This window comes from Zootoca vivipara, chromosome 12 (assembly GCF_963506605.1).
Source record: "Zootoca vivipara chromosome 12, rZooViv1.1, whole genome shotgun sequence".
Taxonomy (NCBI): domain Eukaryota; kingdom Metazoa; phylum Chordata; class Lepidosauria; order Squamata; family Lacertidae; genus Zootoca; species Zootoca vivipara.
In genome coordinates, this window is record NC_083287.1 from 36,914,959 (window position 1) to 36,938,915 (window position 23,957).

Here is a 23,957-nt window from a genome sequence, read left to right on the forward strand (position 1 = left end):
AAGCTTTCCCTCAGTTTTAAATAAAATAATGATTTCAAACAGTATAACAGTACAATCCTATACAAGTCTACTCAGAATTAAATATCATGTAGTTTGACTGCAGAGTAAATGTGTATAGGATAGCACCACTGCAGTCTATTTGTTTAAAAATAACTGATGGTAATTTGCAGTGTTTTATTACAGTGTAGCACAACAACAGACACTTTTAGCTTTTCTGCAGATCATGCTGGCAATCCGTTAACAATCATTAAGAAATTGGAAGGAAATTGTTTGGCTGCAGCAACAAAATATATACTCTATATATGCAGCAACAAAATATATACTCTGGTCTCTTAACTATGCTTAAGAAAGTGCTGCTTACTGATTCTGTCTGGATTAGTGATTAATATTAGTAGTTTTTAAAAGATGGTCTTTTTAAAGATGGCAACCCAGTTTTAAGAAACGTTAATTAAGACTGCAATGCTGTATGAATTTACCTGAGAGTACGCCTATGGTATGTAAATAATATTACACATGTGAATGTAATAAATATTAAAACAGAACAGTACATTTTTTAAAAAAGCATATTTCTAAGGAAGACTATGATTTTAAAAAGGTTTTTTTTTACAGCAACAGAAAAAAATAAATACAAAAAGAGAGAGCATAGGCATAAATATTTAGCTTTCATTCTGCAACTAGTGTTAATTCTGTCAGATACTATGCTCATTTACCTGTTTTTTTGGGGGGGAGAGGGAGCATTCATGTATCAAAACAAGATTGCCCAATTGAGATTATTCTCTCTCTGCCTTTCCTCTAAATAAAGCTGCCCATCTATATCTCCTCCAATAAATCCATTATTACACTGTTTCCTGGTGATGGCTATCTGGCAGGGCGACAGAGTGCAGAGTAGCAAGTGAGGGTGTTTTCTGTAGCTAATGGTACTGGCATCCCTCTTGTGGCTCATTGAATTGCTTCCGAGGAAGGAAGAACCATTTGCAATAATATAAAGGGGCAGAGTGGTTTGGTTGCTGCTGGAACAGCAGAGACAGGATTATCTTCTCATCTCTTGCTTGGGGCTGCTGCTTCACCTTCTGCTTGGTTCCCCTGACCTCCAGACAAGAAGAGCTGAGGATGGAAGAGCTATCATACTCCCTGTGATGCCTTCTTCACCCACTTCTCACTCACTCTTGCCCAGGTGGGAAAACAAGTAAAGACTGATACACACACACACACCCTCCTCCTTGGCTCTTTTGCACAAGCTGTGCTCTGCTAAGGGAGGGAAATAAAAAGTGGAAAAACTCAGGATTTATATTACTCCTAGGTGGCTTACTGCATACCATCTGCAGTGGAGATTGGCTCGGAAGTTAGGGACTTTGTAAAGAGGCACAGGAGTGATTAAAACTGCTAATGAAAATTGTTGGAACACATATAGTTGATATGTGCATATTGTTGGTTTTTTATTTTGGTTGTAATAGCTGCTGAAGTTTTGTGCTCACTCTTATTGGTCGAATGATATTTGATTATTAAACATGTACATTTCAACAGAAAATATTTTTTAGAAGGATTTCATCCGGAACCTTAGTTTTCTTTTTGCATTCCTATGTCCATGTTTTTCAGATACTTTATTGAATGATATAATTTATTGCCTTTCCAGCAAAAATTGCTCAAAAAGTATATAAATGCAAAATAAAGCATAAGAGCAGATTATGCCAAAATCCTCATTTTGCCAGTGACAAGTACCAACCCTCTGGCAAGTGGATTCTCTGCAAATATGAAGGAGAGGGTGCTTCGTTTCACTTCCCTCTGTAAAATCATAGTAAAGGAAAACAGACACATCCCACTTCCCCACTTCCTAACTACAAGCATTGGGGAAGAAGTAATATTCATGCTGCTGCTTGCATTCTCTGAAGACCTGCAGGAGGTGGAATAAAATATTGACCCTCTTCCAAGTGCTCTGAACATGCTAGAGAAGTTGGAGCTGGGTGGATGGTGGCAACCACAAATGAAAGATGACTAGCAAGCCAAGCAAAAGATGTGTGGATATCTGTTTTATGATGTGATGTAAAATCATGTTCTTAGGAAAAATGGACAACATTTTTTTATACCTTCTTTATTAACAATACTACTTTGCATTTATTACACTACAATAAAACATTAATAGTTTCTTATACATCAGAAACACTGAGGGCTGTATCCAACAGAGTTGTCTTGTTGGTGCAAGGACTTCTCCCCTCTCCTGCCCCGGCCCAGATATCTTCTGGAGTTTCCCCACAACTCAGTTTTTGGGGTGTGTCTTTTGGGAACACAGAGGAGAAGGGAGGTCAGGTTCCATTGCAGAAGTCTTTATGTGAATGAGATGACTTCTGTTGGATACAACCCTTTATTAATTTTAGTAGCAGTTCATATTAACACAATTTAAATGACAAAAAATCATTTTGCATAAACCTGATGTTGCATTTTATTTTGCTTTCATGCTTTGTTAGAAATATAAAGAAAAGGATAAACATAAACAAAAACACAAGAAGCAATCAGAATCCTCACCGTCTCTGGTTCCTTCTCTAACAGTAACTACAGAGAAAGTAAGTGAGCTTTTCCTACATCTTCTTTAGAATGACATTTATATTCTTGGTGTATGTTTTATGGAGTGAGGAATTCTGCTGTTGCTAAATTGCTTATCACAGAGAACCCCTATTGATGACTAGCAGTCCCTCTGAACAAACAGCTGTGCTATTAGGTATTTGTAATATAACAAACTTGATTTTTGAAATGTACATGTTTTCTAAAAAATGGGATATCACTGATTCTATATTACTATTCTGCTAAAGTTCTCTGCTGCTTACATAAATAAATATAGTAGAATAACCTCAATTATTTCAAAAGTTTCATATTCTCACTTTTAATCAGTTTTCCAGTAAGTATCATGGTTTGGTCTGTTGAAATCTCCACAATTGAATCAGTTAAAATACATGAAACAATATGTATTTGTTCAGTTAGCTGGTTCAATTATGCAGTATCAGAGAAACAGTAAGTGTTGGGCAGTAAATCCATCCTAGGGAGGAGGTGTGATATGGCCTCTTTCAAGGCAACAGACACCACTGTCTCCACAGGCATTAACTGCCTTGTGAACCCACCCAGTCAGTCCCTGCTGACTAGATCTCACAGGCCATGATGGGCAAGGGACAAGATAACATGTTTTTGGTTTGACCCGCACACAACCTTCCTGCCCACATTCTGAGGCTGCAATAACTCAAACCGATCTCACAAAAAAGTAACCAGCTGGGTGTTCTAGACACCTCTACAGCAAAAAGAAAAGAAGGAGAGTAGGAAGTATGGTCTCAACCCCAAAAGTCATTGGGAGTTTTCCAACTAATTTCTGTTAAGAGTAGACCCACTGAAATCGATGTTAATTGGTCTACTTTACATATGACTAACACTAGATAGAACTCACAGATTATTGGACTCAGATCACTGCCTTTCTGGGCTATATTTTTGATGCTGTAGAGTTCCTGTCCTTAGTGTACAGCAGGGGTGTCAAACTCAAATTCATCGGGGGCCACATCAGCAGTTTGGTCACCCTCAAAGGGCCGGTTGTATCTGTAGGACTATGTGTCCACTCTTTATTATCATAAATTATTGTCACTGCATTCAATTATTACTATTTTTTGTAATAATGTAAGTAATAACTAGCTCTGAAAGCAGAAACATAGTCAGAATAATGGCAAGTAGATATTCAAATGTACAATTATTGTACAATTTATTGAAAAATGATTTTTGGTAACTGCACTGGGTGGTGGAGGCTCGCTAGGGTTTCATGCAGGACCTTTGCAGAGCTACTAGTACCTGGAGATGCTGGGGTCCTTCTGCATGCAGGACAGATGTTCTGCCAGTGAGCCACCACCCTTCACCAAAGGGACTGGCTGAGGTTGACTCACTGGAGCTGCTTTCCTGGTTCCAGGGTTTAAGGGCCAGAAGTATAAAGCAGCATCCTATGTTTCTGAGGAGAGGGAGAGAGAGGGGAGGGGAGGGGAGGGGAGGAAGGAAGGAAGGAAGGAAGGAAGGAAGAAAAGAGGGAGTGGGAGGGAGAGAGGAAGGAAGGAAAGAGGGGAGAGAAAGAAGAGTAGGAAATAAGGAAGGGAATAAAGAAGGAAAGAAAAAGAAAGAGGGAGAGAAGACGGAAAGGGAGAAAGAAGGAAGGAAGGAGAGGGAAAGAAAGAATAAGAACGAGAGAGAGGAAGAAAGAAAGGGAGGGGGGGTCGCCGCCTTGATTCAGCGCCAGAAAAGAGCGCGAAGGGACCCAGGGGCAAAAAGCATTTCCCGTGCAGCGTGAGGCAGCGGTTGTCCGTTTTAGGAGAAGTGTGTAAAGTCTCAGAGTTGCACGTTCGTGAGGCTGAGCCGCTGCTGAGCTCACGTTCATGAGGCTGAGCAGGAGGAGGTGAGGCAAGAGGAGGAGGAGGCGGCTTGCCGGGTCAGTGCCTGGCAGCACCGCACGGAGAGTCCCGAGCCTCTGGGACGCAGCAGTGCTCTGTAGCACTTTGAATCCTCCTCCTCTTCCACGCGGCGCTGCTGGGTGCTTTGTCTGTGCTTCAGCAGCAGCAGCAGCAGCCGTTTCCAGGAGCCGAGCCGTGGCAGGAGGAGAAGGATTCAAAGTGCTACAGAGCACTGCTGCGTCGCAGAGGCTCGGGACTCTCCGTGCGGTGCTGCCGTGCGCTGGCCCGGCAAGCTGCCTCCTCCTTCTCCTGCTGTGGCTTGGGGCGCTCCACGCAGCGCTGCTCCAGCCGCCTTTCTAACCCCCCCCCGGCCCCAGCTGTTTGTCGGCGCGGCACTTCAGCAGCAAGGTCCCGGTGCTGGGTCCTGCTGGCTGGGGTGCTCGGTGGGCCACATGACGAGGTCTGGCGGGCCGGATTTGGCCCGCGGGCCTTGTGTTTGACACCCGTGGTCTACAGGTGCTTATGTGACCTCGCCATACACCTTCCACTTTGACAGACATTTTATCCAGTAGGCTAAGTATCATTTTGGTTATTGTACCCACCCCCTCTTTGCTAAAAGAAGTGTACATTACTGTCCCCATAACCTGGTGGTCTTTATGCAAAGATGATATCTAAAATAATTTTTTGCTTCCAGATTTTTTAAAAATAAAATCTTTGCAAGAGAATCAGCAGAAATCTTGGCATTTGGGCATGGTTTTGTATGTAAAATGTGTTCCTATCTCTCACCCAAGGATCTTGTTTCTATGCAAGTTCTGTGACTTACATATAAAAGGAACATTAAGAGATTTTTTCCCCCTTTGGTGCTTTAGCTCATATGGAGCTCCTATCATTTGAAGGTTTTTTTTTATGTAGTCGGTAGGCTTAAATTTATGTTTTTGTTTGCAAAATGTGTTTCTAGATTTCATGGCTGTGGAGTTAGCTTTCTGTTTCCAACACCCCATGTTGTTTGAACAAATCTGTAATATAAGCAGAAGTATAGCTGGAAATTATACCCATATGAGGGTTTCCTACTCCAATGATACCCAAGGGGCAGATTCAGATACTTCTCTCTCAAGTGGTGTAGAGAAAATAGATTAAAACATTGGGTACTATTTTCCCCACTTTTTTATAAGTTTTCATCAAACTAGTCTGTAATGTAGTCACCTGACTATCTTAATCACCAGTATTTTCTCTCCTCATGGCCTTGTCCTTTTAGAAAGAAAGACCTGGCATTCCTCATGTCAAAGCAGCAAGTTCCAACACTGACCTTCCTTTTGTAACTGAAAATTCCTAAGTTTTAGAATCTTTTGCTGGTTGACAGTTCTATAATTTATGTAGATGAGATTCCAGGATTCAGATGTGAATGCACTTACACAGTTGCGTTTTTTTTGCATTTCTCCCTACCAATTGGTTAAAAAAATGTTTCTGGAGAGATAATAGCCAATTCAGAGACTCTCAAACACTCCACTATTTTACAAGTACCTTGGTAATGGTTTAATAAAATGGCACTATTTTCTTTTGTTCAACATACAGCTGGTGGTTTCTCTTTTAACATACTGTAGTCCTATATCAGTACTATAGCAGCAGCAGCAAAAAAGAATAAAAATCTCAGAAGTAGTGTTTGGTATTTGACACTAGAGAGAGAGAAAAAAATAGAATCAAGCAAAGATATTTGGGCTTATGGTGTAGCTCAGCACTGTGGCAATTACTGGCATAGTATGAAGGGCAAACTACTGGATCCTGGATCACATTCCATAATGCAAGAATTAAAATATACTGAATTATAACTACTACAAGCATGTTTGGTAGAGACTTTTAACCAGGGATACAAGTTCTGTTCTGGAATTGTATCTTGAAGCTGGGCAAGTTACGTGTTGTGTGCTTTCATTGGATGAATCTTGTTCCTTTATTTTAAAGAACTGTTTAGGATGGGAGTAATTGGGATTGGGGCCATGGCACACAGGGAGAGGAGTTAATGCTTCCCCCATCATGGTCCTGACAAAAATCATGTCCCTGAAGCTGATGATTGTCTCAATGGGGAGCCTGTTCTTGACACCAATGACAGCCTGAGGTGGAGAGGTTTGGGGGCTTATTACAGTGGTTAGAAGGTCAACCACTCTTTTCGGCATGCTGAGGTCCCCATCTTTATCCCACCTTCCACCTCGGCCAGCTGTTGCATCAAATAAAAATAACTATACATGTTAATTGCAATATTTGTTGTTGTTGTTTAGTCGTTTAGTCGTGTCCGACTCTATTTGCTTGTTGGCTTTTTCTCCTGAAAAAGGTGGAATATGGATGAGAAAATGCAATACCTCATTTGGGAATAGTGAAGATGCTGGTGTAGAATACTCCAAATAAGAGCTTGTGATCTTCCTTTGTGGTCTTCTTTCTCAAGGCAGAGCAGGTTTCCCTAAAGAGCCATTTAATTTCTCAAGGCATATGGGCCAGATTCTTAAAATGTCCCAGGAAAGTGTCTGAGAAAGATGAGTTGTAATTATAAAGGCACTTCAACTAGGTTTCAGTCAGTAAGCGCCCCCCCCCCCGCATCCCGCTCCCTTTTCTGGAATGCTAAGCTTTAATTTGTCACTTCTAAGGCTTTATGGAATTTTGCCACAATTGGTTAGGTTTATAAACCTATTATAAAATAGAAGGTGGTTTATAATTAGTCACAACTGAATCTGCTTACCTCACAAGACGCCTAAAATAAACAATGGTCCACAACTTTATTTAAAAAGATAGACACTCAGAATAAAAACAAAATGCAATACAAAACTAGAATAAGACAGGCAATAAAAATGTCAGCAATTAAATGCAGCAGATTAAAACAGTCTTTAAAAGGTCTTGGAGAACATAAAGACTTTTTCCTGGCTCCAAAGGATAGCAAAATAGCCACAGGTGAGCCTGTCTGAGGAGACATGGCATCTTTGCTGTAAAAGGCCTCTGGTTTCCTATTAGCTTCACCTCATATGTCAAGGGCATCTAAAAGCATGCATTTGTTCAGCTACTCTGATTCTAAGCAATGTATAATGTACAACATCTTCAAATACTTGTTGGCATCCGTCTGTCTTGAGAGACAATGAAGTGCATCTCCAGGAGCAAAGTCAAACTGCTGGAGAATCACAGCACCTGCTGTGTTGGTAACTCATAACGTGTTAAGTTTGCTGTGTTAGCATCACAGAAGTGACCTCCCCGAGGCGCAAGCCTGAGCAGTATATATGGAGGTCTTGGGCTGCCCAAAGGGCAATGCCCCCATCTCAGCCTCACTGATGTATTGCTCTGCTTTCCTTTGGACCACGTTTGGCACCAGCTTGGCTGTAGGAGTTGCTGGAAGGAGGCGTACAAGGCGCCATTGAACCCTCTTAGGGATTCCACTTGGGATTGGTGTAGTGTTTAGTATGTTTAGGATCAGAATTTTCCTTCTTCTTGATGGGCTACCCCCCCCCCCCCGCCAGGTTGAGAAGCCCCATCTGCCCCTTACATCCCTCTACAGCAGGCATGGCCAAACTTGGCCCTCCAGCTGTTTTGGGACTACAACTCCCATCATCCATAGCTAACAGGACCAGTGGTCAGGGATGGTGGGAATTGTAGTCCCAAAACAGCTGGAGGGCCAAATTTGGACATGCCTGCTACAGCACATTCAGAAACCACTTTCTTGACTGTTGGACCCACTCTTGGTCTCATCCGCTCAATCCGCTGGAGCCTGTCTTTGCATCCAGGGGAAGTCCCTAACTCAGCAAGGGTTTGAATTTTTGAAACCCATAAGCTACCCTCACTTGATTTAACCAGCCAGTCAAAGCAGTTCCTGGGGTGCGGCCGCTATCGCATGCTGACAGCTTCTAGGAGTACTGAATTATGTTTGTAGAAAAATGTGCAGTAAGTGTAAAGAGCACCTGAGAAAACTGGCCAGAGCTAATCTTTTAGGTGACAGTTTATATTGCATTTCCAAAGTATATAACAAAATGTCACCCTTTTGAATTATACTGATTGTGCTTTGTTGGGATTTATCACTTCTAAATTTGCCCTTGGATTCAGCTGGGTTTCATTTGGTTTAAGGAAACCATTCCCTTTATTTCATGGGATGAATGCTGATATATATAGAATCAAAATGGCACCCCACCCACACATGAGAGGCACCAGAACACAGGGGAACTCAGGTTTGTAGAAGGTTTGCAGAACTCAGCTTAGCAGAAGTCCAGCATTAGAAAAAAAAAGGTAGTTCCACTGCCATCCGTACTCATTTGGGAGGCCAGACTTGCAATAACAGCTGCCACTTGAACTGTGCAAGGTATGAATGCCCTTCATTCTCCCTCTAATACATGCCTGTCCCAGATTTGAAAGCAGAGAGAGGAATGGTGGAAATCCCTAAGGTGGGGCTTCTGTCATCTCCCTTAGAAATGAGACCAACTCTAGGTTGAGCAGGAGAGTGTGTCAGCACAGCAGGCTGTTAAAAGAAATTTGTTGTTGTTTAGTCGTTTAGTCGTGTCCGACTCTTCGTGACCCCATGGACCATAGCACGCCAGGCACTCCTGTCTTCCACTTCCTCCCGCAGTTTGGTCAAACTCATGTTCGTAGCTTCGAGAACACTGTTCAACCATCTCTTCCTCTGTCGTCCCCTTCTCCTTGTGCCCTCCATCTTTCCCAACATCAGGGTCTTTTCCAAGGATTCTTCTCTTCTCATGAGGTGGCCAAAGTATTGGAGCCTCAGCTTCACGATCTGTCCTTCCAGTGAGAACTCAGGGCTGATTTCCTTAAGAATGGATAGGTTTGATCTTCTTGCAGTCCATGGGACTATTTCTCAAGAAATAGGAGGCCTCTATCTCTGCCCAGTTAGAGCACGAGATCATGGGTGGGGGGCTGAGGATACCCTGTGGGAATCCCTCTGGGTGTTGCACCCATGGAACTGGAGAAACTCATATTTAATGTAAAATGCAGTAACTTTGATGAAGTTTAATCATCAGGTGTTAAGTTAAACATGGCTTCTACTCCCAAAGGGACATGAGGACCTCAAATAAGTTCCAACATGGTACAAGTTTCTGAATAAAGCTTTCTTTCATATGTCACACGTGAAAAGCTTATTGAGCATTCATGTGCAACACCTTTGACCCTGTGGGAATACTAGAAAAAATAAATTTTCTCTATTATGTCTTCAATATAGTGTATATAGCAACTTGTTACCTGATTCACTAGGACAGCACAATATTTTTCTCATGGGTATATTTTTAAAAACTTCATTAAAGATTCACATTTGGTGTTTTTCCAGATGTGTTAAGTAAATTAGAAGTAACATATTTGGTCTTCATATTTAAGCAGTATTTTAATTTAATCAACCCCTTCATGGATCAATGCCTTGTCGTGGCGAAGGGGCTTGAATAACTCAGAGAAGCTATGAGCTATGCCATGCAGGGCCACCCAAGATGGACAGGTCATAGTGGAGAGTTTTGACTAAACGTGATCCACCTGGAGAAGGAACTGGCAAGCCACTCCAGTATCCCTGCCAAGAAAACTCCATGGACAAAGACAACAGGCATATAAAAGTTATGACGCTGGAAGATGAGCCCCTCAGGTCGGAAGGCGTCCAACATGCTACTGAGGAAGAGCGGAGGACAAGTACAAGTAGATTCAGAGCTGATGAAGCGGCTGGGCCAAAGCCGAAAGGACGCTCAGTTGCGGATATGCCTGGAAGCGAAAGGAAAGTCCGATGCTGTAAAGAAAAATATTGCATAGGAACCTGGAATGTAAGAACCATGAGTGGAGGTAAGCTGGATGTGGTCAAAAATGAGATGACAAGAATAAATATCGACATCCTGGGCATCAGTGAACTAAAATGGAAGGGAATGGGCGAATTCAGTTCGGGTGACTATCATATCTACTACTGTGGGCAAGAATCCTGTAGCAGAAATGGAGTGGCCCTCATAGTCAACAAAAGAGTGGCAAAAGCTGTAATGGGATGCAATCTCAAAAATGACAGAATGATCTCGATACGAATCCAAGGCAGACCTTTTAACATCACAGTAATCCAAGTTTATGCACCAACTACTGGTGCTGAAGAAAGTGAAATTGACCAATTCTATGAAGACCTACAACAACTTCTAGAAATGACACCAAAGAAGGATGTTCTTCTCATTACAGGGGATTGGAATGCTAAAGTAGGGAATCAAGAGATAAAAGGAACAACTGGCAAGTTTGGCCTTGGAGTTCAAAATGAAGCAGGGCAAAGGCTAATAGAGTTCTGTCAAGAGAACAAGCTGGTCATCACAAACACTCTCTTCCAACAACACAAGAGACGACTCTACACATGGATATCACCAAATGGGCAGCATCGAAATCAGATTGATTATATTCTCTGCAGCCAAAGATGGAGAAGCTCTATACAGTCAGCAAAAACAAGACCTGGAGCTGACTGTAACTCAGATCATCAGCTTCTTATAGCAAAATTCCAGCTTAAACTGAAGAAAGTAGGAAAAACCACTGGGCCAGTAAGATACAATCTGAATCAAATCCCTTATGAATACACAGTGGAAGTGAGGAACAGGTTTAAGGATTTAGATTTGGTGGACAGAGTGCCTGAAGAACTATGGATGGAGGCTCGTAACATCATACAGGAGGCAGCAACGAAAACCATCCCAAGGAAAAGGAAATGCAAGAAAGCAAAATGGCTGTCCAACGAGGCCTTACAAATAGCGGAGGAGAGGAGGCAAGCAAAATGCAAGGGAGATAGGGAAAGATACAGGAAACTGAATGCAGATTTCCAAAAAACAGCAAGGAGAGACAAGAGGGTCTTCTTAAATGAGCAATGCAAAGAAATAGAGGAAAACAATAGAATGGGGAAAACCAGAGATCTGTTCAAGAAAATTGGAGATATGAAAGGAACATTTCGTACAAAGATTACCATAATCAAGGACAAAAGTGGTAAGGACCTAACAGAAGCAGAAGACATCAAGAAGAGGTGGCAAGAATACACAGAGGAATTATACCAGAAAGATATGGAGGTCTCATACACCCCAGGTAGTGTGGTTGCTGACCTTGAGCCAGACATCTTGGAGAGTGAAGTCAAATGGGCCTTAGAAAGCATTGCTAATAACAAGGCCAGTGGAAGTGATGATATTCCAGCTGAACTATTTAAAATTTTAAAAGATGATGCTGTTAAGGTGCTACACCCAATATGCCAGCAAGTTTGGAAAACTCAGCAATGGCCAGAGGATTGGAAAAGATCAGTCTACATCCCAATTCCAAAGAAGGGCAGTGCCAAAGAATGCTCTAACTACCGCACAATTGCGCTCATTTCACACGCTAGCAAGGTTATGCTTAAAATTCTACAAGGCAGGCTTAGGCAGTATGTGGACCGAGAACTCCCAGAAGTGCAAGCTGGATTTCGAAAGGGCAGAGGAACCAGAGACCAAATAGCAAACATGCGCTGGATTATGGAGAAAGCTAGAGAGTTCCAGAAAAACGTCTACTTCTGCTTCATTGACTATGCAAAAGCCTTTGACTGTGTCGACCACAGCAAACTATGGCAAGTTCTTAAAGAAATGGGAGTGCCTGATCACCTCATCTGTCTCCTGAGAAATCTCTATGTGGGACAAGAAGCTACAGTTAGAACTGGATATGGAACAACTGATTGGTTCAAAATTGGGAAAGGAGTACGACAAGGTTGTATATTGTCTCCCTGCTTATTTAACTTATATGCAGAATTCATCATGCGAAAGGCTGGACTAGATGAATCCCAAGCCGGAATTAAGATTGCCGGAAGAAATATCAACAACCTCAGATATGCAGATGACACAACCTTGATGGCAGAAAGCGAGGAGGAATTAAAGAACCTTTTAATGAGGGTGAAAGAGGAGAGCGCAAAATATGGTCTGAAGCTCAACATCAAAAAAACCAAGATCATGGCCACTGGTCCCATCACCTCCTGGCAAATAGAAGGGGAAGAAATGGAGGCAGTGAGAGATTTTACTTTCTTGGGCTCCTTGATCACTGCAGATGGTGACAGCAGTCACGAAATTAAAAGACGCCTGCTTCTTGGGAGAAAAGCAATGACAAACCTAGACAGCATCTTAAAAAGCAGAGACATCACTTTGCCGACAAAGGTCCGTATAGTTAAAGCTATGGTTTTCCCAGTAGCGATGTATGGAAGTGAGAGCTGGACCATAAAGAAGGCTGATCGTCGAAGAATTGACGCTTTTGAATTATGGTGCTGGAGGAGACTCTTGAGAGTCCCATGGACTGCTAGAAGATCAAACCTATCCATTCTTAAGGAAATCAGCCCTGAGTGCTCCCTGGAAGGACAGATCGTGAAGCTGAGGCTCCAATACTTTGGCCACCTCATGAGAAGAGAAGAATCCTTGGAAAAGACCCTGATGTTGGGAAAGATTGAGGGCACTAGGAGAAGGGGACGACAGAGGACAAGATGGTTGGACAGTGTTCTCGAAACTACGAACATGAGTTTGACCAAACTGCGGGAGGCAGTGCAAGACAGGAGTGCCTGGCGTGCTATGGTCCATGGGGTCACGAAGAGTCGGACACGACTAAACGACTAAACAACAAAAAATTTAATCAATATGTCAAATATGTTTATATTATTTGTGGAATGCTCTCCTCAGGGAGGTTCACCTGGTGCCATCACTACATGTCTTTAGGCACTAGGCAAAAACGTTTCTCTCCAACCAGGTGTTTGGCTGATTAACATTCTATGGCTTTTTAAATGTGTTTGTGGGAGTGGGGTTATTGGTTTGTTTTTGTTTTATTATGTATTTTGCATTCTCCTTTTGTATTTTAATGTTGTGAGCTGCACTGAGATCTTCAGATGGAGGGTGGTATACAAATTTAAACAACAACAACTTTAAGTGGAGAAAGTGCTTATTGACACTTAATGAAGTGAAACCATACTGCACTTGTTTCACTGGCTTATGTCTGCCATTTTGAAAAAATTGTTTGAAGCATTTCCAAAAATGGCTTTTACCAAAAAAACAAAAACAAAAAAAAAACCAACCCCCAAACCCCATAGTAATTCTGTTGCAGAATTAGGGGTGCAATCTAGCCAGATTTAAGCACTTTGAACTTCAATTAGAGAGCATTAAGGAGATGTTCAAATCTTTTCCATTAAAATGAATAAAACCTATGTTTTTAACATTGGCTGAATTGTGTTCTGTTTTGGTTTTTTAAAAAACAAACCTTTGGCAATAATACAAAGGGCTGTGAATGGTGTTTCATGCTAACACACATTTTCTTTTCTTTAAAAAAAGGCCTGATTTGCACTGCAGCACCTGCTGTCCATTTAAAAAAAATGTACTTGAGGGTTGGGGAACCCTTCTTGAGCAGTAGTGTTGATATGGTTCAAGGGTGTGCAGCTAGAAGGGAAAATATGCAATCCATTTGTGCATATATGGAAGTATTTTAGGCATCTTTATAGAGCTGTATAGATCCTGGCCCATAACTACTAAATTTTTACCAGTAGAACATCAGCTTGTCTCTGCATTAGTCTTTGATACTTCACCAGCAGTTCTATACCTTCTTATCTAGAATTAAGTGAAGAAGTGTGCATGCACACGAAAGCTCATACCAATGACAAACTTAGTTAGTCTCTAAGGTGCTGCTGGAAGGAATTTTTTAATTTTATCTGGAATTAAGTTCTTTAAACTCTTAGGAGACTTTTGAGTAGGCATCCATAGGATTGCACTGTAAGCACTATGTTTGAGATAAGCAAAAACAATTTTTTATTTTAATTTTTATTGAACAACAAAGACAGACAGTACACATGAAGATAAAAACAAACATTAACAACAAAACCATGTAAGTTAAACGCAAGGAGTTTCATAATAAAGTCAAAAGAAGAATCAGGAGTGAATGAAATGGATACAATTGTAAAAGGGTTGTATTACACAACTTACATTGTACAATGAAGGAAATAGGAAAAAAGAAAAAGGTACTGTCTGTTTATAGACTGAAGGGGTTTGAATTTTGAATAATACGCTTGTGTCTTACAAAAATATTTTCTCCAATTAATTTAAGATTTAGTTACTATTTTTTAAATGACAAGCAGCACTGCAGAAAAAATCCATACACGTGTTAATGAATATGTATAAATATTGGTGTAAATGTATTGTATTTCATCATATTGTATTTTCTTTTATACATTGTACAGAAAATTAAAAATTACCTTTCAAATAATTACAATAGTCTGAAAGAACCTAAAGGAAAAGAGCTATCTTACAGAAGCTTACATCTGCAAATCTAAGGCAATAAAGATTAACTTACAGAATAACCTGTTGTTACATGTTGCAAAAGCATGAATTTCAGCAGGAAATAGTGTTTGGAAAAATAGATGACTTTCTTTGTATTTAATAAATAGAAGTATCATGATTAAGTGTAAGGGGATGCCAGTATGTGCACTTCTACTAATTGCTGCAATCTGATGCTTGCAAAACTGACAGGCGATATCTTGCTGATATATTAGTAAATGTATTTTGTTCTTTATAGTTCCCTGTTAGTTTAATTTTTTAAAAAACAACAACAACAACCCACCTTTAAAGTGCTCAATTATTTTAAGTAGCAACTTTATAACTTCTTTTAAATACATAGTTAGGTTTAACTTTCTCTACGCTGTTTGATAATGTTGGGACACATCTATGTTTCTGAATTGAAGTAACATTGTGTGTCGTTTGGAGTACAGTTAATTTATTGTGGTCTAACTGTCTCTCTCAACTTCCTCTTTCCCACTTCAATACTGTTAGACTTACACAAGCACTACCAACAACTCTATGACAGGCTTATTGAAGAGGCTGGAAGATACCGCAGCTCGCTTTACAAATGCAAATTTCCAGGAAGTGTCTGCACATGCTTCAAGTGGTAAAGATGTTTCAGAGGCCAGAGGTTCAGAGAGCAAAGGGAAGAAGTCCGCAGGTCATAATTCAGGTCAGAGGGGAAGAAAGCCTGCTGCTGGAAGGACTCCCGGAGCTCCGGTGTCCGCAGCTTGTACTTTTCAACAAGGTATTTTTTAAGAATACTACAGTATATAACTTCCATGACTGCCAAGAATTAAATAGGTTAAAAACTTAGATGTACTTTTCTATGTATTACATTTGATCAATGCAATAACTGAATTGGATGCTAATTTAGTTGAGAGAAAATGTTTTGGGACAGCTAGCAGAAGTGATGCATCTTTTCATGAAATAGATAAGTACTATTATTGTGACTAGAATATTCCTTTCCATTAATATTTTTATAGCTACAAAAAGGGGATTAATCCTGTTTTTCTAGCTGACACACAAGCAAATGATTTTGTATTCATACAGTCTTTCAGGTTGTGGGTTACATTTAATCAATCACTATATTTCTTTCGTCTGCATGCAGTAACACTTTTTTTTGAAGCAAACTGCTCATACTGCTTACTTAATGGACAGTCTACAATCAATGGTTGTTTAAATGGTGATATTTTAATATTTGACACCATATTTAGCTCACTTCATTCTAGTTATCCTTTTCATATGTTATGATCCACTCTTTTTGCACACAGATACCCTACTGTAGTTATGGATTTCTTCTGCCACGACAGAAGAATCAAGCAACTATGATTAATACTAACCTCTGAACCATGTTCTTCAAAACCACGATTTCAAATAATTGCTTGAAACCTAGCTGTAACATACAACTAACTATGGTTGTAGTATAATGGAGGAGGCAATCTTTTGTGTAGGTGAGAATAAGCAATCCAGACTTGATTTGATTTTCCAACTCATGGTGTGGAGGATCATCTGAACGGAGCCAAAGTCACCCTGGGTCTCTGCTGATGAACCTAAGAGTTCCAGGTCATCACAGGGGAAGATTGAGGGCAGCCTATCACTCCCCATTCCCTCCTACAAGCAAACAGTTTTTGCAAACTTCCTGTGGTATTTCTTTCTATTCCTCTTACTTCCACAAAATCTTTGATCTTTGGGAGATGGGTGATAGCTCAGTCAGTAGAGCATGAGACTCTTAATCTCAGGCTTGTGGGTTCAAGCCCCACGTTGGGCAAAAGAGTCTTGCATTGCAGGGAGTTGGACTAGATGATCCTCTTGGTCCCTTCCAACTCTTCATTTCTACGATTCTCTTTTCTCAATTTTCTGTGACGCTATAAAGTAGAAACAGCCCCTCCCATGCCTGTTTTTCCACCCCTGCAGTTATTCAGCATACCTGGGCTTTATTCCAGACAGCTGGTATGGGTGGGAAGCCAAAGTACCTTGGCATCTCTTCCAGATTCAAAGCAGCCTGTTTGAAAAGTAGTTGTTGCCTGTCCTGGGCTTGTGGGGAAAAGACGATAGGTCAAACAGCAGATAACATGCTTGTAGAAGGTCGCAATTTCCACCCTTGGTATCTCCAGTTACACAGGCTGTAGAGCTTGGCAAGATGCTGCTAGTTAGGGTGGACAATATCGGGTAGACAGTATTAGTCATGATGGACCAAATCGTCTGGCTCTGTATAAGGCAGCTTTTCATAGGTTCAAGTGGGCTAGAAATGTGAATACCAAGTGTGTGTTAACACATACAAAAAATCTAATCCTTCCTAATGGATTTTGCTTATATTATCCACTATATACAGGACATAAACTGCCTAGTATAAGATATAAATGCAAAACACATGCACATTTCCAGTGCAGTTCTGTGCATGTTTACTCAAAAATAAGTCCCACTATGTTCAATATGACTTACTCCCAGGTAAGCATGCATAGGATAGTAACTTGAGTGTATTTGAGATAAATATTGATATTTAAGTAGATAAGAAATACTGTTTGTAATCATGCATAGCTCTCTAAATGAAATGTGAGTGTCAGCTTCCTTTGGGGCAGTACAAACAATTTTTCTTCTTTATGCTTGTTACACATGAGACTATTCCTTTAGATATTGAGCATGATTACCTTGTGATTTTCTGTTGTATTTTCTATAATACAGTATCTGTCCTCAACTTACATAAACATTACACTGTATGGGAGCATGATGGGAGCATGTTGGAATAAAGACAAAAGGATTAGTGCTCAAACAAGGAAGAAATTAGACATATAAGAAAAGCTGTCTTGGTCATTTCCCTCAGTATAGTGTTCTAATTTTCTCCTCCTGTTGAATGTCAACATATATTTTAGAAGTGTATTGGGAAGACTTGGCTTCAGATACCCTGATTAGCAGTTATTTACTAGCAGGCTACTTTGCCATTGGGTTAAACAGCTTTCCCAGTTCTCCTACATGCTACCTTAAATATGGGAGCTGGTAGGAAGTGAACAGGGATTAGAGGCTTCCCTCTCTCCATAATGTATCTGATGTTTTCCTTATGATTCTCCTTTTGTGGGGAGGAGTTAGGAGGAAAAGATTGGAGTGCACCTCTGACAACTGTGTCTTCAGTAATTTATGCACTTATTATTCAAATTATACCGCACCTTTCTTTCATCAAGGTGGTGAGGATAGTTTTTCCCCTTTCACATTTTATCCTTGCAACAACTGTTGAGTTTCTTGGGTGTGTGTGCCTCCTAGTGCCTCTACATCACACTAGTTGTCAACCTAACTTATCTTTTCTTTATATGAAACTGTTTCAAGACACCTAAAAGGGAGGGAATGGTTTGGCAGCTGTGAAATCAGTTGCCACTCTCTTCTGTCATATAACATATAATGCATTTCATCATGGTATTCAGAAGCTGTTTATCTTATAGTTTGGTACTGTACCTGGAAGCTTTTTTTAAAATTTGAATTAAGCTGTTCATTCACATTATCTTCTGATTTTCTGTAGATTTTTCATTTTACTGTTGTTTTCAGAATCTGGTTTATCTTATTGTTATTTTATTTTTGATTTGTATATAATTGTATAGTGTAACGTGTGCAGTTTTTTATGGTCCTGACTTTTAACATTTTTGTCTTGGCCTAAGGACCACCAGCTGCCAACCCCTTTCCTTCCAGCATGGAATTGCTGCATGCTATAATTTTTGTTAGTCCAGCATCCTGTTCTCACAGTGGCCAGCTGGTTATGCTAATCATACCAAAATTAACTGTGTTTAATCTTAGCTGCTTTGTTGCAAGAAACTTATGGTTAAGAGTAACCACAGTTTAGAGTGGTAAACTCTGGTTAATCTACAATGTAGTATTGTGCAGTCAAACCTCGGTTTGCGACCTCCTCCATTTGCAACCGCTTCGGTTTCCGACCACTGCGGACCCGGAAGTGTTTATATATACATGCGTAGAAGCAATCTGCGCAGTGCGTGCGTGCACAGAAGCGCTCTATTGGCACTTCATGCACGCGCAGAAGCGTGCCTTCAGCGAGCGACCGATTTGGGGAGCGACCAGCTCCGCGGAACGGATTGCGGTCGCAAACCGAGATACCACTGTATAACATTTCTGAACTCCTCATAGAGGGGGAAGGGAAAATTATATGAGATTGAGACTTGTTATTGTAATCCTTCAGCTGTCTGTAAATTTCTGAGGAGAGCCAAGTAGGGACTTTGCACGACCTGTCAGTCACTGATTGAGTCGACTCTAGTCACTTCATCCCAGGATCACAGTTATAATGCTAAACTATGGTTTGTCATGACATCTGAACCATCTCTTTTCACTTTTTACAGATATGTTCATCAGCCTCTGTACTGAAAGCATTTGAAATATATGCAAAGTATTTTAAAAGGCATTCAATACAATGCTCATGTGTATTGTAGGAATACTGTGCTCTTCTCCTATTGGAAAGCTTTGTGATGAAATTTCAGTTATTTTGAGACTTAATTTATTATGGTTTTGCTGAAACTGGTAGAACTAATAATTAGAAGGGGAACATATTGGCCATGTTTGGATTGCATTTTCTGGGAAATGTTTTGTTCGTACAGATTTGCCTTGCGAGGAAATAGTCTTAGTGCCATCTAGAAGGGCTAGTCAGAGTGATAGAAACAAGGATAAACTTAGGGCACACTGCCATTCTCCCTCGGCCCCCAGTTACCCTGACCTCATTTCTTTCACATCTTTTCTTCCCCAGGGCAGTTGTGGCTGAGAAATTATATTCTGGAGGATTTTCATTGGCACAATATCATAAAACAGTTTTATAAAACAATTTGAACATTGGTGCCAAAGTTGAATTACAGAGTGATAAGAACCTAAACTTTGTGATTTACTTGGGCTTTATCCATTTTATTAGTGCAATCTCAGTCATTACTGTCTAGGGCTGTAAATAGCTGAAAGAAATGAAGGTTGGCTGGGAATATGAGAACATAACATGTGCTGTAACTTTGCCACTTCCCTGCCCCTTTTAGATGGCACAACGACCGCAGCAAAACTCTTATAGAACACAAACATCAAAGCTGCTGTAACTTGTTGTATTGCTATGCTTACACATTTGCCAATTTATTTTATTTTTAATACTCCTTTTTTGTCCTTTTCTCCAGGAAGTTTTTTGGGAACTCCTAGTAGTATAAAGTCATCTTCCGGAAGTTCAGTTCAGTCTCCCCAGGACTTTTTGAGTTTTACAGACTCGGATCTACGTAATGACAGCTATACTCATTCCCAGCAGACATTGTCGACCAAAGATGTACATAAAGGAGAGACTGGAAGCCAGGAAGGGAGTGTGAATTGTTTTACTTCCTTAATTGGTCTTCCTTCAACCTCAACTGTTGCCTCCCAGCCTAATATTTTTGACAGCTCACCTGGAGAGTTGGGTAATTCAAGCCTTACATCAACAGGATACAAGCGTGTTCAGTCCTCTGGGACAGAAGATGAAACTGTAAAGGAAAAGAAGCGGAAAGGAAATAAGCAGTGTAAACATGGGCCTGGTAGGCCAAAAGGAAATAAAAGTCAGGAGAATATTTCCCACCTATCGGTTTGTTCTGCCTCCCCAACATCATCTGTGGCATCTGCTGCAGGAAGTATAACGAGTTCTAATTTGCAAAAATCTCCAACGTTGCTTAGGAATGGAAGTCTACAAAGTCTCAGTGTTGGCTCCTCCCCTGTTGGTTCAGGTAGGCATAAGTTTTACTTTAGAAAGCACAAGTTTGAATATATAACATGGAACTTTGGTCTCAATGATCATATACATTCAGTCTAAGTTGATGTTCCCTAAACTGGCTATCTTGAAAATAGAAAAATTGGCGCACCCCCCCCATCACACTATACACATATTTGAAAAATACTTATAACTAGAAATAAACTGAGGTCTCATCCAATAATGCCTGTTAAGAAAATGTGTGATGACTTTCTTTGCTTTGTCAGTGTTTCACAAGTGATAGAGACATCCAAAGATAATTGGTTATGGCATTTGGTTTTGCTATTAAAGTTTTATTTTTAAAAAATAAATAGCAAAAATAAAGTTTTGCAAATAGTTGAAAAAGTAAAGGAGACATGTGCTTAGTTTTCTTCAGCATCCTTGAAAACTGTTTCTGCAGTCACCTTAACAGGGCTAGTGGGCGTCTATTACAGGTCTCTTTTTTTGGTGCTACTTATGTTTAGGCCACTAAAGACCCATTGCAAGAATTCCTAGGATTGAATACCTGAACTTGATTTTCTAAAATTAACCAGCAGTGTAATTAATTTTACTATTTGGAGAACTTTTCAGATATTTAAACAGTAAGTAAAATTAATATGACTTTTAAATTTTTATTTAACCAGGTCAGACTTGCTTGGTTCAGATACCCTTTGATTTAAGATAGATTAATATATTTTTTTGGATTTCAAGCTTTTCCAGAAAATTCACTCCACTGTTTTCAATAAGAGATTTCCAACAAGCCAGGATCTATTTTAATGGGAAAAGACTAGGGGAAAATAGTAGCAGAAGGTAACAGCTATTTGAATTCCTCTTTCTGGCTTGCAAACAAGCGGATATTTTGTAACTGGGAAGCAGCTACCAAAACTACTGTTATTTTAAGCGTACAGTTTCCTTTACTGTATGAAAAGTCAACAGCATTGTGTGGCTTTTTAACAGGCATTATCTTTCCTGGATGTGCTGTTTCTTCCTTAAAATTCCAACCGCTTCCCTGATAATTGCAACTGTAACTTTTAAAGAATGATTTAAATATCCTGTGTATGTGAGCTTGAACTTTCTCCCTAAAACTATTCTTCCTCCAACTCTTTATTTCTTGCCTATCAAACTTTAAAAATGTTTCTACACAGGAAGTTACTGTTGGCTATTCTTGCTTAACAGTTATTGAAGAACATAGAACTTTAAGGGGGGGGACCTGAAATTTGTGTGTATTTTAGTTTGGGCACATAAAGTAAATTGATGTGGGCAATTTGAAAAGTATGCAGAAAGTACAAGGTCTGTTACACTGCCAACATCCCCTCCAATTTGTGACAGCCTTGATATGTAAGATTTCTTTATGTATGCGATGTTTAGCACTTTCAGGCAAACTGGCAGGATTGAGCAACAACACAGTGTTGTTACCCCTCTATTATATTTGGAAATGTTATCATTGGAATATAGTCTTTGGGAGCAGAAAGCCCTTTGTGATATAGCTCGATTCATCAAGTACCTATGCAGGAACTATATCAGTTAGGCAGGTTATATATCTATTTCACATGCAGTCTTGCTTGTCCACTCCTAAATCACGCATATAAGTCTTTGTATACATGAAACACATGAAACATGAAAGAGGTCAAGGAAATGACATTTGAGAAAATGCGAATAAAAAATGTGGGGATGATCCATAGAGTGCTGAGTGCTTCCTACATGGGAATTACTGTGATGATCGGCACTCCAAATTCTATACTGGTCAGAAGGACCTTGTTAGAGATCATAAGAGGCTGGCGTGGAAAGGCCACCTCCAGAAGGCCAACACGCAAATGTAGAAATAAATGCACGTCTATAAGAGCATAAGAGCCTGGTGACTCAGGCCAGTGATCCATCTAGTCCAGCATTTTGTTCTCACATTGGCCAAACAGATGCTTGTGTGATGTCCTTGAAGTAGAAGCAAGTAGGAGGAATACCACATGGCAATATCAATTGTATATATAACAACTTGAATTTATGGAGGATAATTTTATCCCCTCTTGTTTTTAGTAGTTTTTAAAATCCTTGTACAGCATCTTGGGTGCTCTAATAATGTGTTCCATACATGTTTGGTTTTCTGCTACTACAACTTCCACCATTCAAGTTTGTAGGCATGCATGAACTATTTCTAGCAAAAGAGCTCTGAATACATTTGTAAGCATAATGATTGAAATTCCTGCATGCCCATTTATGTTTCACAAGAGTAGGCCTTATGTTGTACACAGACCAGAGTGGAGGCTGGAAATCCAGTTTTGCCTAGCTGTGTTTTCATTGCAGCATCGGTTGTAGGACAGGGTAGGGTGGAGGAGTTTCTGTGGTTTTCAAATATTCCATCTTTCTTGCCAGATGTTCCACCCAAAACACTGCTTTTACTAATTATTCTAACACCAGGTACACTCAGTGGCATAAAATAGTGATGCTGTTTGTATACTCCCAACTGGCTTCCTAATTGACTGAGCTTGCTGAGGTGTTCTAGGAAATGGTTTTGTGGACCCCTCAGACTGCTGCTGCTGGGGAGTGTCAGTAGAAGCAACTTGGGGCTTCATGGCTACCTTGGAGCTTTCCGAGTGTATAATTGGGCAGACACATAGTAAGTGCCCCAGATTTGATACTCTCTGCTGATAGGATGTTGGTGATCTTATAGTCAGGAATGTCATCTATATATTTATATAAAATGTAGACACTGTGTGCGCGGAGATAACACCCTTGCACCGTAACTGCTGAACCGAATTGCAACAAATTAGGGCAAAGCGTACCTTGCCCATCAGGGAGAGATCTGGCGTAAATTTCTTTTCAAAAAAACCACACCTTTCACACCTAAAATAATGATTAAACACAAAAAAGTGGTGCCCAAATTAGACATCACCAGCAGAAGGTCTAAAGCAGGCATCCCCAAACTTCGGCCCTCCAGATGTTTTGGACTACAATTCCCATCTTCCCCGACCATTGGTCCTGTTAGCTAGGGATTATGGGAGTTGTAGGCCAAAACATCTGGAGGGCCGCAGTTTGGGGATGCCTGGTCTAAAGACTCCAGCAGCATGCAATGGAAAGGCAGATCGCGCGCTGTCACCAGCAGAATCTCTGAAGGGCGGCGCCAAATAATGACGTCATCAACCAAGCAACTGAAACCACCAAGGCAGCCATTACCAGACAACCCACAGAGTCAGGCCGGGGCCAATGAATTTGCATTTAAATACTAGCCCAAGCCAAGGCCGACAGACTAGACCTCGCCTCTACTTTAAAGCCTACAAACTAGGCCTCAGCTCTACTTTACAGACTAGGCACTGGTGCTACTTTACAGCCTACAGACTAGGCCTCGGCTCCACTTTACAAACTAGGCCTCGGCTCCACTTTACAAACTAGGCCTAAGCTCTACAGCCTACAAACTAGGCCTCTACTCTACTTTAAATACTATCCCGAGTGGAGCCCTGGGTGGGGGGTGGGGGGAGGAGGGGTCCGAATAGCTCATGGGCTGACATAGGGTGGGGGGAGCCACAGGGTGGGGGGAGGGGGGACCGGATACCTCATGGGTCA

General features: G+C 40.7%; 1 protein-coding gene across 6 annotated transcripts in view; it reads left to right on the plus strand.

Moving 5' to 3' along the window:
- Nucleotides 1–23,957, plus strand: part of MLLT10 (MLLT10 histone lysine methyltransferase DOT1L cofactor) — a 112,547-nt gene that overhangs the window by 51,288 nt on the left and 37,302 nt on the right. For 5 of the 6 annotated variants that reach the window (XM_035129304.2, XM_035129306.2, XM_035129307.2 and 2 more), the window contains 3 exons: nt 2,463–2,558; nt 15,179–15,434; nt 19,831–20,400. In XM_035129304.2, the coding sequence (XP_034985195.2) occupies nt 2,463–2,558; nt 15,179–15,434; nt 19,831–20,400 (922 nt within the window). The remainder of the gene's footprint in view (nt 1–2,462; nt 2,559–15,178; nt 15,435–19,830; nt 20,401–23,957) is intronic. The other variant, XM_035129309.2, reaches the window with a different exon arrangement.